We start from the raw sequence: 17505 nt of genomic DNA on the forward strand, positions 1-17505 counted from the left end.
GCAGCCACAGCTAGGAGGAATGGAGAGAGGTTTCTGGGCCTCTTCTGCTGAGCGCTGCCTTGTCTCTCATTGAGCAAGTTTTGGTCCATTTACAATCAGAGTCCTCATCTGGTGTCCAGCTCACGCTTAGAATTTGTGCCTGGCCGTGAATGCTCAGATCCTTGCGGACCTTGGAAGGAAGGTGGGGTGAGCTGCGTTATTCCTGTTTTCCAGGCAGTGCCCCAAGAGGCGAAATGACTTGCCCAGGGTCCCACGACCAGTGAGACTACAGAGGAACGGCCCAGCCCGGGCCTATCCTAGGGTAAAGAGGCAAAGTTGCAAAGACTGGTAGAGGTGGGTTCAGCTAAAAAGGACAACAGGCTAGACGCTTCCAGGCTCATTTTGTGGGGGTAAGTCAATGGCTGCCTCATCAGCATGGGGCAAGTTTAGGCTCTGGCACCAGTCTTGATCCAGGGGGTCCTGTGGTTTGCTTACACCTGTGGACATGCCATCAGAGCTTCAGTGACACACCTGGGGTGACACAGAGAGGCAACCTGGGAGCGGTCATTCATCCTTTTTGGGCCAGTCACCAGCCCGTCCTCCTTCAGCTTGACTTCCCTTTTCTTCACCTGTAAAGTTGTTTTGGTGGCATGGGGCAGGGGGAGCAGGAAGGAGACATGAGGGATGGGGATGGACAAGACAATCTCCAAGCTCCTCTCCGACTTAGAAAATGTTCATTGGGCTCTACTTTAAAATTTGTGTTCTTGAGTGATGTCAAAGCCATGTCCAGCTTGGATGTTCTGCAGGTGCCTTGGGGGCCGTTTGTGAGGGAGAGCATGGCCAGGCAGGGTAAGAGTGCATTGCTTCTGCTTCAGACAGAGCGGCTCCAACTTGGTCTCTTTCACACATCAGGGTTCCTCGGGAAATTTTTGTGTTTAAAAGAAAAACAAAGAAAAAAGGTCCTGCTGCTTAAAAAAAGTTTGAACTTGACTCATTTAACTAAACAAGGTGATTTAATCTATTATTAACGCCAGGCCTAGTTCTTTGGGAATCGGTAGTTATGGGGTTTTGGTTTGTTTGTTTGTTTTTAAGATTATAAAATACCTCAGTAGGTTAACTGGGCCGATGAACCTCTCCTGAGAGGTGAGCATACTCCAAGCCCACAGAGAAGGTTGGAGGAGACAGGTGTTAGAGGAACAGGGAATTTGAGTTCCTGTGTATCAAGTCACTTAACCTCTCTGGGCCCCAATTGTCTTTTCTGTGTAATGGGCTGAGGGGGAGAATTAGGCAAGCTGATCTCTAAGGTCCTTGCCCGGTCTGATAGTCTTAGCTTCTCCTAAGGTGGTATCTAGCAAATACATGGCATATGGGCCACTACTCCCATGTCCTCGGCCAGTAGCAGACATAACTAATCAATCACAGTACTCATGATCTTTGAGCTTGGTCATGCTATTAGAATCCTCAACACAGTGTTCCGAGCAGCCATTACTAACTGATCAGAGTTTAACCTGTTTAACCTTCTGGTCTAATCTTTGAATGGTTTCTGTTATACAGAACTATATGGTGGCTGGGTTTCATGCTGGCCCATCCCTGATCTATGAGAGAAAATTCCCCTAAAGCCCTTCCTTGGCACAGGACTCCCAATACTACTCCGACACAATCCCACTTGGGGATGGGGGCCAAGTGGAATAGTGGGCAGGAACATGTTTGGGGAAGGCAGGGTTTATGAGGATGGACCAAAAGGGGACTTTCCACAGCACGGACCTGCACATTCTAAATTCCTTTTATAGCTGTTCACTGCCTAGCATACAGTAGGCATACAATAAATGGTTATGGAATAGAATGGAATGGAATAGAATTTAAATCCACTGACGCCTCCCCTAAGTCCTGATTGGCACCAAGGAGTAAACTGAGATTTCATCCTGTGGAAAAAGTAGGAAGGAACTCTACATTCAGAGTCTGGAGAACTGGGTTGAGTCCTGGCTCTGCCAAAAACTATCTTTGTGACTTTGATAAGTCACAGAGTCCCTTCCTCTCCCTGAGCCTTGGTGTGCCAGAAGGAGTCGGACTAGATGATCTCTAAGCCCCTCCTAATTGCTTCTTCCTTGATTGCACTAGCCTAGAGATTCTACCGTGAGAATATGGTACCTTAGGGTAAAGAAATGCAGATTTTTAGTGAAGGACAAGTCTGTCCCCTCTTCTGGGTCAGCTGAAGCTGCCCTTTCACTTCAGATTAATACAAGGCACTTGAAGGTAGTTAGACATTGGCTCTTGAGTGTAGTACTGGGACGTGATATGCCTGAGGTCGGGGCTGGGGCCCGCTGATGGGAGAGGGTGCCTGCCAAAGGCATCAAGAAGCTTCTTCTCTCCATCCCGTCCATAAAAGGCTGCAAGTTCTAAACTTGACCAACCCTGCAGACAACCTCCATCCGGAAGACTCATTCGGTGCTCTGTATTATTTACCAAGGAGACTCCAAGGTCTCTCCAGGACAACTAGTCAACCTTGGTCTCTTTCCCACCAAATTAAGGAGTAACCCAGAGGGAGCAGCTGCCATTGGCAACCATCTCATTGTAGCTCTGTCATAGTATTTGCTCTTGATCATGTTTACATGTGATTGCCATAAAAGCTTACAGTAGACTGTGTTGGTAGCCACCCACACAAGGCAGGTTGTACTGTCCATCTCTGTGCCGTGCTGGTGTTTTCCAAATATGTCCGATCTAAACGCTAAGTGGAATTCTTCCATCTCCTTCCTCAGTCGGTACAGGCTGAATCAGAATCCTCACTCCTGGGGGCTCTGGTTACCGAAGGAAAATGCATCAAAGAGGTAAAGAATATGAGTGGATGGAGTGCAGCTACGGCGGTGACCCCCTTCCCCCCATCATACCTTGCCCCCCAACCAGAACACTGCTTTGAGACACAAAGCACCAGTCAGGTGTTTGCATCTGCTGTGAATTCTCACAGCCTTGCGTGTCAAATGTGCCCAGGAGAGAGGCAGGGCTTCAGGGGTTCCAGGGCGGGAAGAGGAAGGGAGGAATGCTCTAAGCTGCAAAGACTCGGTACCCAGGTCCTGATGTGGGAATAGATGCAATAAGAAATCTTTCTCGCCTAAAGCCTGTGCTTGTTGATGTTTGGAGAGCGATTTCTTCTAGGTGTATGCAATATACATACTGAGGGGGCAGGGAAGGCATGACAGTGCAGCCCTTCTGCAGGGATGGCTTGGAACCCTATCCCAGGCCTTAGGTTCAGTTGAAATGACAGCTGAGCCTGCAGCTTGAGAGATGGGACATCCCAGCTGTGAAGCAGAATCAACCCCAAAGGATTTGTTGATCTGACTCACTGAGTCAAAACTGCAGTATTTTCTTACCATTTGAGATTTAGCATTTGTCCTCAGATATGACCAAGGAAAGAAATTGAATGTACAGTAGCAAATAAAGTGAACCTAATGGTTTCAATGGCCAAAGAAGAGGGATCCTTCCCATTGGGGCAGAAGGAAACCGGTTTGTGCTTACGTGCAATATGTTTAAGCTGGTCCCCAAGTCCCTCAGACATTTGCACACATAGATGGGCTCCAGGGCTGTCTGCCGAGTCCAGGGGTACAGGGTAAATGGAGGGAGAGCTCGGGAGCTGGGAAACCCTCATGCATAGCGATGCCCTTGACCCAAAACAGACGTGAGTGGAGGGCCCCTGGGAGCCGGCTGTAGAATGTCCAGGAAAGTAGGCAGAAGCTAACGTTGCATTGAACCAATAAAAGCACTTTGAGAAAACCACAGCACTCAGCCTGGCTCCGTGTTTCTACACTGGCGAATATGGATCTCCTTGGGCTGTGTGAGGCATTCTCCTAGGGATTGGAACAGGGGATCAGGAAAGGGGCTGGTGAGGGAGGAGCGAGCAGACATGCCTTCCTAGACATCAGCCACAGGAGAGCCCATTCTAGGGCCAGCCCTTTGCTGGCCTCTTTGTTGGAGGCCCTAAAAATGGAGTGGTGCTTTTCGATCTTGGTACCTATTTCTGTAAAAAAAAAAAAAAAAAAGAAAACAAAAAAGAAAACAACACAGCCGATTGAAATGGGTTTGCAGAGCAAGTCATTTATCTATAAGCCATCTCAAAGTGAGAAACCCAGAGTTTCTTACTTGCTATGTGGTCTTGGGCCACTGTTTCCTCATTTACAAATGGGAATATTGGATGGAATGAGCACTAAAGTAAGTCCCTTTCACCTCTGATAGACTCAGATTCCCATCCTGGAGCATCGGGAATCCATCACTAACCCACGAAACCAATTCCATTCTCTGACTGCCCAGCTCACATTCAAGGTGAGAGTTCTCTGCAAGGTAACCAACCTGCGGTGGATTCAGACCCACACGGTCCTGGCCGTTACCTTATACAAGGAGGCCAGCTCCCCAGGACAGATCTAAGCCATAGTTTCTGGTGGGGTGGTGAGAAGTAAACCCCAGCTTGGCTAGGTGGCGATGTTGAGTCTCACATGAGCCTCGACATTGTCCCCGCCGAACAGCTTTCAGTCCGAATGTTGTGACCACTTGGCTGTTTCTCTCTTGCTCGCAGACAATACTAGCAATACACTTGTTTTTTCAAAACAGCTTAACTTAGGAACTTTTCACACATTTCTTTCAAATGATTGTAAAACATATGGGGCAACAGGAGGCATGGATCACACTGCATATGTTTAGGGCAACTTTTGTTTTTTGTTTCATTATAGCAGCGGTGACTGAGGCTTCAAGATTGGGGGACAGATTTTTAGGTACTCCATTTCATCAGAATGCCTTGCACATTCAGAAGCAGCACAGAAATCCAACTGCCCGAACTGGGGGCTCGGAAAATAGGGTTTTGTAAGTGGTCAGTCCCTGGGCTGTGCAACAATGCCTCCAAGACATGTTTTATAGCCAGAACCCCCTCTCTGCTGTACGTTTTGTCAAAGGATCCTCCAAGCCTCCTTTTTCACTTTGCCAGCCTTGCTCATGGGTGACTTTTGAAGGGACTGGTCATCTTCCACCTCAGCACTTTGCCTTATCAACATCTAGCCGCCATCTAGTGGCCAAAGACTGTATCTACCAGCTACCCAGATGGAAGGCAAATAAATCCTTTTGGCCACCTTGCTGTCCAACACCAACTTTGGGAATGAAATGCAAGGTCATGAGCAAACTGTCTGTGTGTTTAGAGCACAGTGTAACACCAGTCAGAAGCCCCAGAAGCAGCCATGCAGACTGAGAAGTAATACACTAGCTATCCTGTTGGCAGCAGAGACAGGAGTGGACCCTGTGCCCAGGTGCCCAGGAGGGGTTTACTGTAACTGCAATACTGGCAGCGCAGCTGCTGACCTTGTTAAGTGAACCTCTGCTCTGTGCCCCCCACTGGACCCTCGGGACAAGCAAAGAGGTTGAGTGTGAGGATTCTGTGGGGGGCCTGGCCATGGCCTTTGGTGTGGTCCACCGAATAGCCAAATAGATTTTTTTGTTTGTTTTTGTATTTAAAAATCTTGTCAAATGTTTTTGTGTTAGGAATAAAAAGTCATAAACTACTCCCAACTTTGTTTCTGGAGGAATGTTCTGATTCCAATGGAAAGAGGTTGGAAATCTCAAGGGGTGTGCGGTCAGAATGGTCAGTGGACCAGGGAAGTGGACCACTTGGATTTCCAAATGGTTTCTGGGGAAGGTGACCATCCAGAAGTCTGGCTCAGTGCAGTCTGCTCTGGAAATTCACACCCACCCCCTTCACCTACTTGTGCCATGGTATTAGCATTGGTTTGGAGCACCTGCTTCTTCCAGAGGCAGCTGCTGATGTTGAAACCAACACAAGATTCCTCTCCCCAACCCCAGGTTTCTAAAGAAACAGTGTCTGTAGCTAGCCTTAATCGACTGGGCAAGGTGGTCCCTATGGTCCCTTCCAGCATTTCCAAATATTGGACTCAAATCCTTTTCTCTTAGTGTGACCATGCAGCCTAGAGAATTCTGAGCAATAGGAAGCCAGGGCTTTCCCTGGCTGTGTGACAGGGTCAAACCAGGGAATGGCTAACCTTGTGAGGTTTGGGCATCCCCAGGGGTACTACTGTAGGGGGCATTATTTATTAGGAAGCTCAACAAGGTAACTACAGCCTGGGGTGCGTGAGCGCAAGGTTGTGTGTGTGTGTGTGTATGCATGTGTGCACGCCTGTGTTTGTGTGTATGTATGGAATTACATTGATGCATTTCTTGAGAAAGGTGCAAGAATTTCACCTACACAGAGGGACACATCTGCTTTGTTATTTATAATAGAAAGCTAAAATTTAATTTTTTAAAGGACACTGCTGATGATTGAGAATCAAGTTTTTAGTTTTGCTATTTTTTTTAATTGGTAGAGGATTTTTAATATATTTTTTCCATTTTGTTGGGTTGTGTCCTTATTTATATAAATACATTATCCGTGAGGGCAAGGAAGAAAACTTCTTTGCTTTTAATTGTTGTGGTTGTCATCGTCCCCATTTTATTTCTGGTGTGGTTTATCTGTCTTACCTTCTAAATGAGAAAATGTTTTCCTGTCTTTGTACATTGTCAGATTCTATAGTTTCATAGATAATTTAACCAAATTGCTCTATGTATTATTATTCCGTGAGTATAAAGTTCTATTTTAACGTCTGTAAATACTTCAGAACTGGCTTCTTTTCTCAAACTCCCGCTGTGGAGTTATTGTTTACATCACAAAAACTGTAGAATCTCTATGCTCATGTACTGTAAATAGTGAAGTGATCTGCTTATAAATAAACTTAACAAATACACTATGGAGATTAAAAAGAAAATACCACCCACAGCCCTGCCCAGGTGTGTCTTTCTTTATTGGTCCTACGTGCTCGTTGAGGGTCGCACCGGCTACTAACTGGGGAAAGGATTCTAGTTGCAGTGTCATCTCTCAGAGAAGACCCCGGTCCAGGTGTGCCCCTCACTCCAAAACTCTCCGAGCTCACTAGTCCTTTCTTCATAGCACTTTTTGTGGATCATGATGAACCATTCAGACTTGCCTCACATAACATTGTTCCATTCTGGCTTCTTGCCGGTATGACTTTTATAAAGCTATATATACCACCTTCTGAACGAGGACTCCCTTGTTTTGGTATATCCGCTTTTTCACACAAGCACACTAAATATATGTGCTAAAAGAGATATTCTGACATTTTGGTTTCAGACAAAGACACTCACCAATTGACGACTATGAAACGGTTTCTGGTCGGAGGATATGGAAAACTTGAATTGTGTGCCATATTTGTGTGAACTTGAAACATTTTCCTTTGCTCACTTACTCGCAGTGAGAGCAGTGAAGAGTGGCATCTTCCAAGACTTTCCGTCTTGGATGTGTGTGCTATTGCTGCGGAGTTGTCCTGTGTTGGGCCGAGATGGCCAGGCCTTAACACCTGGCATGGATCAGTCACTGGGTGCAGGCCACCACCCTTGGGCAACTGTCTCCCTGCGGATGAGGTCATCCCCGAAGGGGCTGGCACCGAGGGCTGTCTGCTGACAGCGCTCATCACTGCTGGGAACACAAGTCTTCAGTAAAGGGTCTGTGAAGCTCATCACAGCATCTGCCACAGCTGGATATTAGGGGTTCGTGTGTTGCATGTGATAAGGATGTGGTTATGTTAGAAAATGCCCATATGTCTTTAAAGGTGTATAATGGAGGAGTAAACGATATGTCTGGAATTTGCTTTTAAATATTTCAGCTAAGAAAAAAATGAAAAAAATATAAAAGGACAGACGAAGCAAATGTGGCAAAACTCTCGATATTAGAATCTGGGTGATGGGTAGGTGGGGATTCATTGTGCAGTTCTCTATTTCTGAGGATGATTGCAAATTTGTGTACTATAAAATGAAAGTATAAGAACAAAAATGATTCTAGGTAAGCAGGTGAGTCTGGCGCTAATGTTTAACTGAGTCTATGAAAGGCAAAATGTTGGTTGTAGCTCAATAAAAAGTGCTCACAGCCAAAAAGAGCCTTGAAAGAAAGCCACTAGGGAAGATGTAAACTAAATTCTTCTTCAGTCTTCAAACCCTATAACTCTGACTTCTCAAGCAGGTGCATGGTTTCCCACTGGCTGGGGTACCCTCCTCCAGTGAAGGGTGGGGCCGGTCTGGGCGTGGATCCCCGCTTGCGCTACTGGACACAGCAGGACTTGGATGCAGGCGCGCCTCCACCTGAGCCTGGTTTTCCCCCAGGCTGATTTCCTGTGGCTGCTGCAATCAGACAAGAAAGAGAACACACCAGATGAGAAGAGGCTGCGGCGGGCTTTCCCTTTGACCTGGTTTGGACCAAGAGTTGCAAACTCAAGGGCTTTCAGAGGCCCTATGTCTACCACTTGATTACTGGACTCTGTCCTACACTGGTTGGGGGCAGTCAGGGAATCCTTGCTGGGAGCCTCAGTCTTGGGCACCAGGCTGCGCTACTGCTCACGGTGTGACTTGGCCATGACACTTCACCTCTGCGGGCCTCAGTGCTCTCATACGTAGAATGGGGACAGCTAGGTCGTGGGGAGGCCTGAATAGGTCCACGTGTGTGAGGCTTTGCGGCCCCGCCAGGCACGCAATGAGAGCTCAGTGTGTGTGGGGTAGGGGCTCCCCGTCCTCCCCCTTCCACAAACCTTGGTTGGCTGCCTGCCCTTTCTGCTTCTCCTCCTCCTGCATCTTCATCTTGGCTTCATACTCGTCAGCGAGCACTTTCCACTCCTTGCGGTTGTTGGTGATCCCATCCAGCATGGGAGTGATCTCCTCGTGGAACCGGGAGAATTCCTGGAAGAGAGAGACAGAGCCTCTGGCGCAGGAGTCGAGCCCTGGGGTCCGGGTTCCAGGTGGAGCACAGTGGGTCGTGTCTGCACTGGAATGAGCTGCCCGGGCGCGTTGCAGCTTCCGTCCCCAGCGGCGTGTGTGATGACACTGCAGGGCTTCTGGCCACAAGGTCCCATGCCTCTCCCGCTTGAAACCCTCCTGTGGCACTCCCTGGTTTTCAGGATGAAGCGCAAGCTCCTTCACAAGGCTTTCAAGCTCTCCAGACCCAGTGCTCTTCCCCTTCACCAACTTGAACCCTCTGGACATTCCAAATCTGTCAGTTTCTGTGGGCTTCATACCAGCTCTTGCCTTTGCTGGAACACTCTAACTTATCCCTTCTTTTCCCTTGAGGCCTCCACTTAGACATCACTTCCTCAGGGAAGCCTCTTCTGATCCCCAAGGTAAGTCAGGTCCTCTATTAGCAGCTCCCCAAACCTCTTCCTACATCTCACTTCGCTGTAATGACTCCCTTTGCCAGTCTGCCCCTGGAGCTGTGAGCTGGAGAGGGCAGGGACATCTCTGCACATTCATTGGGGTGGCCTTGGCCTAGTACAGGGTCTGGGGCACAAAGACAGTCAATATTTGCTGAGTGAAATCGGGATAGGAAGAAGATTCTTAAGGTCTCTTAGCTCTAAGAATAAAAATAATGCCTTTGAGCACAGCACATGACAGTTTATGCAGTGCTTTATCTCCTTTGATCCTCAGAAACTCCTGCGAGGTGGGAAAATGAGACTCATTACTCCTAGATTTTTAGGTGAAGAAATGGAGATGCAGATTGGTGGAGATTTGCACAAGGTAAGAATGGCAAATCCAGGGTCTACTGTGGAGTTCAGCCAGAGCCAGCTGTGCTCAGAGCTGCCTGGGTTGAGATCCAGATTCTGCCACCAGCTGTGTGACCTTGGGCAGGACACCATGAAATCAGGACAGTACCTCATAGGGTTGCTGTGATAATGCACGTAAAGCACTTAGCCCAGTCTTTGTTGTTTCATATATTACTGATGATCATGGAGAGCGTCCACTATGCTGCCCTATTGCTCAGAGGACCCCAGTTAGTCTGCGTTATATCAGAGATGCACTTGTGCGCCCTCTGGGAGCAGAACGGCTGCAGCTTACGCAGCAGGAAGAGCCCTAGACTAGGGGTCAGGCGTCCCGGCTCTGATGCTGTCTGTAGCTGACTCCAGTGACCTGGCTCTGTCATTTCTCCTCTCTGACCTCTGTCTCCTCACGTAACATGGCCAAAATAAAAATAACAAACGAGAGGCGGGTGGTGGCACAGATAACATGGATTGGGGCATGGTGGGTTTCTCAAGAGAGAGACTATGAGCCAAAACTCAAAGAGAAGTTCCAGATCATCTTTTGACAATTGAGTAACTGTGACCTGTCATATTCCCACCAGCTGGGGAAGTTAGGAAGGCATGTATCTGCTACGCTCCCCATTTCTCTGCCTGAAAACACGATATGTCATTTGTCCTGCAACTAGTTACTGAGCAACTAGGCTATACGAAGCTCCGGGCTCTGGCCTGGGTATGCAGTCACACAAGCTCCTATGGGGCTGTCCTGAGGACCAAATGCCATTGGAGGTGAGAAGCGCTTTGTAAAGTATCACTCGTCACTTGCCAGGGTTTTTTATTCCTGATGTCATTTGGGAATCCCGGGCTCATCAAAGACATCTTGCTGGGCCTTTGAAAGCAAAGGACTTACCTTGTAGACAAAGGTGCAAACGAAGTCAATGAAGCCGACCTGAAGCTTGGGGAGTTCATCCGCCTTGTTTCTGTCCATCATGGGCTGTCGGGGGGGAGAAAGGGTTAACTGCACTGGGCTCCTCCTGGCCTGATGCAGCAAGGGGACCCACCCTACCAATGAAACATTCTTCCAAAACAAAAACCCTCTAACTGGTCTCCCTGTGTCTGGTGGGGAGCCGGCTGACAGTTCCAGCCAAGTTTACTTTCAACGTCGATAGGTTCTCAGTGACCAGGTCATCCCCTTGCATGGTCTCTGCTGTTAGAACAGAGCCAGGGGAGGTGGACTCCTAGATTGTCGGAACTGAAAGGGAAATCTAAGTTTTGGCATCCACTTGTCAATCACTACTTAGCTGAGTGTGCTAAGGACACATAGCTTAAAGCAGGGTCCTCAAACTTTAGGAGAGAGCACATTGCTGGCCCAGCCCCAGAGTTTGTGTTCAGGTAGGTCCAGGGTGGGTCTGTGGATTTGCATCTGTAATATGTTCCCAAGTAACGAGGTTGACGGTGGTCTCCAGGGACCATACTTTGAGAACCACTGCATTAAGGAAAGGTCATCTCTGTGGTAAGGTCACACATCCCTGTGTCAAGGGTGAGGAGGCACATCTCTCCATCACGGCAAGGTCACTGCTCTCCACCAGGATGAGATCACATGCCCAATATCAGGCTGAAGTCCCTTCTCTACTCACAATGGGATTCTGTTGCAGCACCGTGCGCTCCAGGTCACCTTGTTCCCAGAATTCGGCAGCAACCAGTAGAGCCACCTGCAACAGGTAGACACCCGCCATGGAGTCAAGCCCCAGCCCCAATCCTCCTACCCCTGCTCCCATCCCACGTGGGTTTCCAGCTCAGCAAAGACATAAACCCCACTCCTGCCCTGCCACCCCACTTTATGTCATCATGGGAGAGGTCCTCAGGTGATTGCCATGTCTTGGCAGAGGAGGATGGAGCAAAGGTAGGCTGCCTCAGGAGCTGGAGAATCCAAGCCACATTAGCTGCTGTCACCAGTACTGGGATGCTCCTTCTCTCGGGTCAGGAGGAGTGCATACCTTGCTCTGCACCTCCCAAGGCTTGGTGATGGCTGAGAGATCACAGGCGGTCATCATCATGGCCCTGTACACAAGCACACCATCCATCAGTCCAGAGCCAGTCATGGCTGTATATCTGGTTAATTCTATCTATCCTTTCTCTGCCCCTACTAGTAGGTGACCTCATCCCATGGTGAGAAGAGGGGTCACTTCCCCATTGCATCTGAAGGTCAGGCTTTGAAATCAAATAGAGGTTTAAATCCTGCCTCTGTCAGTTACCAGGAGTTTGACATTGAGCAATTAAACCAACTTCTCTATGCCTCAGTTTCCTGTCTGTAATAATAATGGTACTTCCCTCATGGAGTGGGTGCAAGATTAAATGAGATAATGTGTGTAAAAATCTTAGCATGGTGTCTGGATATAGTATGTGCACAATAAACACTGGCGATGATCAGGAACATATATTGGGTTTCTATTATGTGCCACACACTGTTCTAGGCATTTTATAGACATCAATTTCATTTAAATCTCATCACATCCTCGGAGTTCCTTCTCTCCTGTCTAATACAGAACAATGTTTCTCAACCTTTTTCTCATCATCCTCCCTGCTCCACTGTCAAAGAGCTTTTTTATTAGACATTTTTTCTATAATCGCTGCACCATGAAATTTTAATAACACAGACATACTGTATATCTGTTTGGAGGGCCACAGACCATTGTAATATCTAAGATTTTTTGCTCCTCTCCCAAGAACCACTTTTTGCCCCATTGAGTAATGCATGATGCAGGGAGAAGGGCGACCCTGGTCATTGTGAGGAAGCATTACGTTAAGAAGTAGTGGAAGGGATTGAGGAAAGAAAGAAAGGGTTAAAAGATAAACTTTTTTTTTTTTTAATATTTTGATTTGGATTTCTTTTTTTTTTTTTTTTTTTTGGCTGCATTGGATCTTCGCTGCTTCTCATTGCGGTGGCTTCTCTTGTTGCAGAGCACAGGCACTAGGCACATGGGCTTCAGTAGTTGTGGCACACAGGCTCAGTAGTTGTGGTTTGCGGGCTCTAGAGCACAGGTTCAGTAGTTGGAGCACACAGGCTTAGTTGCTCCGTGGCATGTGGGATCTTCCCAGACCAGGGCTCGAAACTGTGTCCCCTGCATTGGCAGGTGGATTCTTTTTTTTTTAAATAAATGTATTTTATTATTTATTTATTTATTTATTTATGGCTGTGTTGGGTCTTTGTTTCTGTGCCCGGGCTTTCTCTAGTTGCGGTGAGTAGGGGCTACCCTTCGTTGCGGTGCACGGACTTCTCATTGCGGTGGCTTCACTTGTTACAGAGTATGGGCTCTAGGCACGCGGGCTTCAGTAGTTGTGGCACACGGCCTCAGTTGTTGTGGCTCACGGGCTCTAGAGCACAGGCTCAGTATTTTTGGTACATGGGCTTAGTTGCTCTGCGGCATGTGGGATCTTCCTGGACCAGGGCTCGAACCCGTGTCCCCTGCATTGGCAGGCGGATTCTTGGTTTTTTTTTTTAGAGGTTTTCTGGCTTTATTTATTTATTTATTTATTTTTGGCTGTGTTGGGTCTTCGTTTCTGTGCGAGGGCTTTCTCTAGTTGCGGCAAGCGGGGGCCACTCTTCATCGCGGTGCGCGGGCCTCTCACTATCGCGGCCTCTCTTGTTGCGGAGTTGAGGCTCCAGACGCGCAGGCTCAGTAGTTGTGGCTCACAGGCCTAGTTTCTCCGCGGCATGTGGGATCTTCCCAGACCAGGGCTGGAACCTGTGTCCCCTGCATTGGCAGGCAGATTCTCAACCACTGCGCCACCAGGGAAGCCCGGCAGGCAGATTCTTAACCACTGGAAGGTGGATTCTTAACCACTGCGCCGCCAGGGAAGTCTCTAAAAGATAAACTCTTAAAGGAGTTTCACAATAATAGGAAGATAAGACAGGTATTATTACATAGGTAGGTACAATATAAGACAGAAGGGAGGGGACATGGGAAAAGAATTGGAGAAAGAGGGGGAATTTGAGAATGTGTTTCAGAGTCGGGGTGTAGTGGCATGAGCGTCTGGGATGGGAATCCTGGGCCATGTACTACGGGCCTTAATTCCATGCTGGGGAGTGTAGGTGTATCCAATAAGCAGAAAGAGCTTTTGAAGGTTCAGGGCCAGGTCATGACCTCATCAGAGCTGCTTGGCAGCACCTGTAGGATGGAGCCGACAGGAGAGGGAGGAAGGGAGGGAGGAAGGAAGGAAGACAGACGCTGCAGCAATGCAGGCAGGATGGCAGGAGGGCCTGACCTGCAGCAATACCCGCGGCTGGAAGAGCATGGGGTGAACCTCACGTGGTAGAGTCAACCGACTTGGTGAGATGATGGGCATGGGCTGGGGAGGGAATAGTTGGAGCAGGTTGGGGCTCTGAACCTAACTAGTGGCTTGGATGATTTTACAATTTACCGGCTGTATCTGGCATAGGTTACGTAAGCTGGTCTGGGAGGCCTGAAGAGTTATGAAATATTAACAGGTTTAACTATCTTTGATTAAGTAAACCCTCAAAAACTCATAGAAATCTTTAAGTAAGTAAGTTTTCAGGAATGCATACATCTCTTAGAAACACCTTTATACGTTGTAATAACTTCAGAACACATGCCTGATGCTTCATGTTGTGTTGTAGACGTGCTATGTTTACCATCAAACACATTAAGCAAATGAATGCTTGGCTGTGAATCCAGGAGTCACTGGTTCCCTGCTACCCGTCAGTGTCTACATTTTAAGCCCACAGGTGTGGCTTCAGGAGAGCACTGGAGGTTTACTTTCCTTGGCTGGAGAAATCATGTGAAAATCACTCCCAGCAATTAGGGAAACAACTAAGTGTTTTAGAGTTAGAGATTTGGTACGTTCGTGGGATGTGGTGGGGAGGGGGGCGTGGGGGACACACCTGCACATCAGAAAAGCCAATCCAAAGCCTCGTGCCCTAAAGACAAGGCATCACATTCACTTCAGCACCACTGCCTTAGGTGTTCCGAGGCCAAGATGCTATGCTACGCATTAGGGATCCAGAGAGGCCTGCAGGGAGCTCATAGTCACTTAAGGAACATAGAGGGGAAAAAAAAACCAAAAACTGTTATCACAATATGCTAAGTGGGATGGATGGCAGAAAGAAGTACAAGGTGCAAAGAAAAAAAAATCCGAAGGTGAGAGCAACTAGCTCGGTGCAGGGGCCTTCGGAGAGGTGACAGTGAGGCAGGGCCCTGAGGGGTGCATAGGAGCTCTCCAGGAGGAGGGAGCAGAAAGGGTATAGTGGGCAGAGGTGTGGTGGAGGGTACACGGCATTTCCACAGGGCAGAGGGCCATCCAGCAGGTGACCGTAGGGAGCATGCATCTATCCATCCTTGTACGTGTATGCATGCCAGACGTCAGGCAGGGGCTGGTTCACAGCATCCTTGCTCTCAGAGAGCTGGTGTTGGGGAGTCACACATGTATCTCACAAATATGTGTAAATGTGTAAACAACCGAATACTCTGAAGGAAAGGAGTTCTGTTCTAGGAGATAATGTAACAAGAGAAACTGACCTAAGTCTGGGAGGTCAGGGAGGGCTTCCCTGAGGAAGTGGCCCTGGAGCTGATATCTGCTGGAAATATAGCAGTGAACTTGGTGACAAAGGCAGTGGGGAAACGCATTCCAGGCAGAGAGAACATCTAGTGCAAAGGCCCTGGTGGAAGGAAGCCTGGCACACTCAAAGAGCTGGAAGGGAGGAAGAGCTCAGGGAGCAGGTGGCAGAGGGGGTGAGAGGGGACACAAGAGATGAGCAGGGCAGACCCACAGAACACAGGCCGTGGTGAGGGGACATCTTTATGCTAAGAACAACAGGAAAAGCCACTGAAGAGTGGAAGGGGTCACATTTGCATTTTATAGAGAACACGGTGGCTTCGACACGGAGGGCACAGGAATGCCAGCCGGGAGCCCAGTTTGGAAGCCATTTCAGGGTCCAGACAAGAGATGGACGTGGCAATAAAAGGAAGTGTCCAGATAGACAAGGCATTTAAGAAGTAAACTCAACAGGGTTTGGGGATAGATTAGACATGCGAAGTGAGGAAGAGGAAGATTTTAGGATGAAAAAGAGTAAAGGACAACAGGGTTATTATGCAGAAGAGAGCAAGAGTAAGTCATGAAGACCTGCAGAGAAATTTGAACCTTAGCCCCAAGGTAGGTGAGAGCCATCAAGAGGAGGGGGTGGAGTTGAATGGGAGAACAGTATAAAACTCTGTACAAGGCTTTGGAATTAGAGCAATTAGATCCTCACTCTTGTCCTTACTTGCCATATCTAGGGCAAGTGACTTAATGTCTTTGAGTCTTTCTCTGTTCTTTGGTGAAATGAGATAAGCATATTAGGTTGGATCATATGAAATTCTGATTTTGTGGGTCAAAAACTGTCGTTAAGTCAGCAATTTCACAGGGTTCAATGCAATTTATCTGTCCTAGGGGTTACTGTGACCATCACATAAGATGATTTTATAAGTGCCCCATGGTCCTCATCTTCATCATTATCACCTCCATCACAATCACCAGGATGGGCTCCCGCTCACCTGGCCCAAAGCAAACGTTACTTCCACTCAGCTGGGATGCTCAGCAGCGCTTCTCCCTGACCCTTGGCTGACCCCTGAAAGCATCCCAGCCACCCTTGAGAGGCATTCAGATTCTTCGTGGAATTACACCTGGCCTGGAGGCTGTAGCCTGCGGGGAAAGTTTGAAGGGAGCCTGAGAAATCTGCGGGTGTCCGGGAGAGGGGTGGGTTGACTTGGATTCCAGTCCTTGATGTTCCACGAATGCCCGTGTGACACTAGGTAAGTCACTTTGTCTCTCTGGGCCTCACTTTTTTCATTTGTAAAATGCTAAACCAGGAGCTGGCGAACTTTTTCTGTAAAGGGCCAGATAGTAAATATTTTAGGTTTTGCAGAGCATGTAGGCGCAATAGCAGCTACTCAGTTTCATCATCGCGATGTGAAAGCAGCCATAGATAAGTCAAGACAAGGTCAGTTGGCGCCTGGCATCCAGTCACCGGAAAGGTGAGGCCGGTGAGGCCTGAGCTGCGTGGCCCAGGGCTTGAGAGAGGTTGGAGGTTGTTAACTCACCAAGCACACTTTGCTGAGTGCTTACTGCATGCCAGGCCCCAGATAGATTCTGAGGATTTAGGATTTAGGAGTGCCGCCGTGGAGGCATTTACCATTGAGACAACTCTTAATCCATTAGCCCCACATTGTTGGGGATTTATGAGTTCTGGTTTGCAGTGTTTTCGGTGTCTTCGTGGTTTTCATACTTTCCGTCCAATGCTTCCCAAAGCTCCACTCTCTTGAACACTGAGTGCCTAACGTCAGATAGCAGCTGAGGTTGGAGCCGCGATGAGCTCATTGGGTTTAAAGTGGCCCTTAATTGCTGCTTGACTACAGCTGCTTGAGGAGAGTGATTTAGGATTTTGAGAATCTTGGCCACTATTTCATTATTTGCGGGTGTATATTGAAGTGTGTATTTAGCACAGTGGTTGCCTTTTGGATTCAAGCGCAAACAATGTTTCTAAATTCTTTTTTTGGAGGGGGGTTGTGGGGCAGGAGGAAGGATTTATTACTTGCAGCAAGTAAGGAGAACACCAGGGATCTTTTCCCAAAGTAGTGTCTCCCCCAACTGCAAAATTGGGGAAGTTTTAAACTAAGGGTGCATGCGTAAACTAAGGGTACATGAGACGGCTTAAGCAGAGGAGAATTCAGTATAGAATCAGGGCGAAGGTAGACAGAGACCAAGCTTTAGTTGAAGTCAGGAGGGTCCACATCATCATTCCATCCTTCGCCTGGGTGGGGGCCTTAGTTCCTGGTGTCAGGACTTACTGAAGCTCAGGTTCTTTATGTCTCGTGGCAGAAAGAATTCAGTGGGAGACAAAGTGATAGATAAGAAGTGGATTTATTTAGAGAGGTAC

The 17505-nt window shown here is 48.0% G+C and overlaps 1 protein-coding gene across 2 annotated transcripts in view; it reads right to left on the minus strand.

Moving 5' to 3' along the window:
* Positions 1-8113: 8113 nt before the first annotated feature.
* PDE6A (phosphodiesterase 6A) overlaps positions 8114-17505 on the minus strand; it is a 65668-nt gene continuing 56276 nt past the window's right edge. For both annotated transcript variants that reach the window (XM_061188330.1, XM_061188329.1), the window contains 5 exons: positions 11570-11633; positions 11210-11284; positions 10483-10566; positions 8598-8745; positions 8114-8193 (listed from right to left, as the gene is read on the minus strand). In XM_061188330.1, the coding sequence (XP_061044313.1) occupies positions 8114-8193; positions 8598-8745; positions 10483-10566; positions 11210-11284; positions 11570-11633 (451 nt within the window). The remainder of the gene's footprint in view (positions 8194-8597; positions 8746-10482; positions 10567-11209; positions 11285-11569; positions 11634-17505) is intronic.

The sequence above is a fragment of the Eubalaena glacialis genome, chromosome 4 (genome assembly GCF_028564815.1).
Source record: "Eubalaena glacialis isolate mEubGla1 chromosome 4, mEubGla1.1.hap2.+ XY, whole genome shotgun sequence".
NCBI lineage: Eukaryota > Metazoa > Chordata > Mammalia > Artiodactyla > Balaenidae > Eubalaena > Eubalaena glacialis.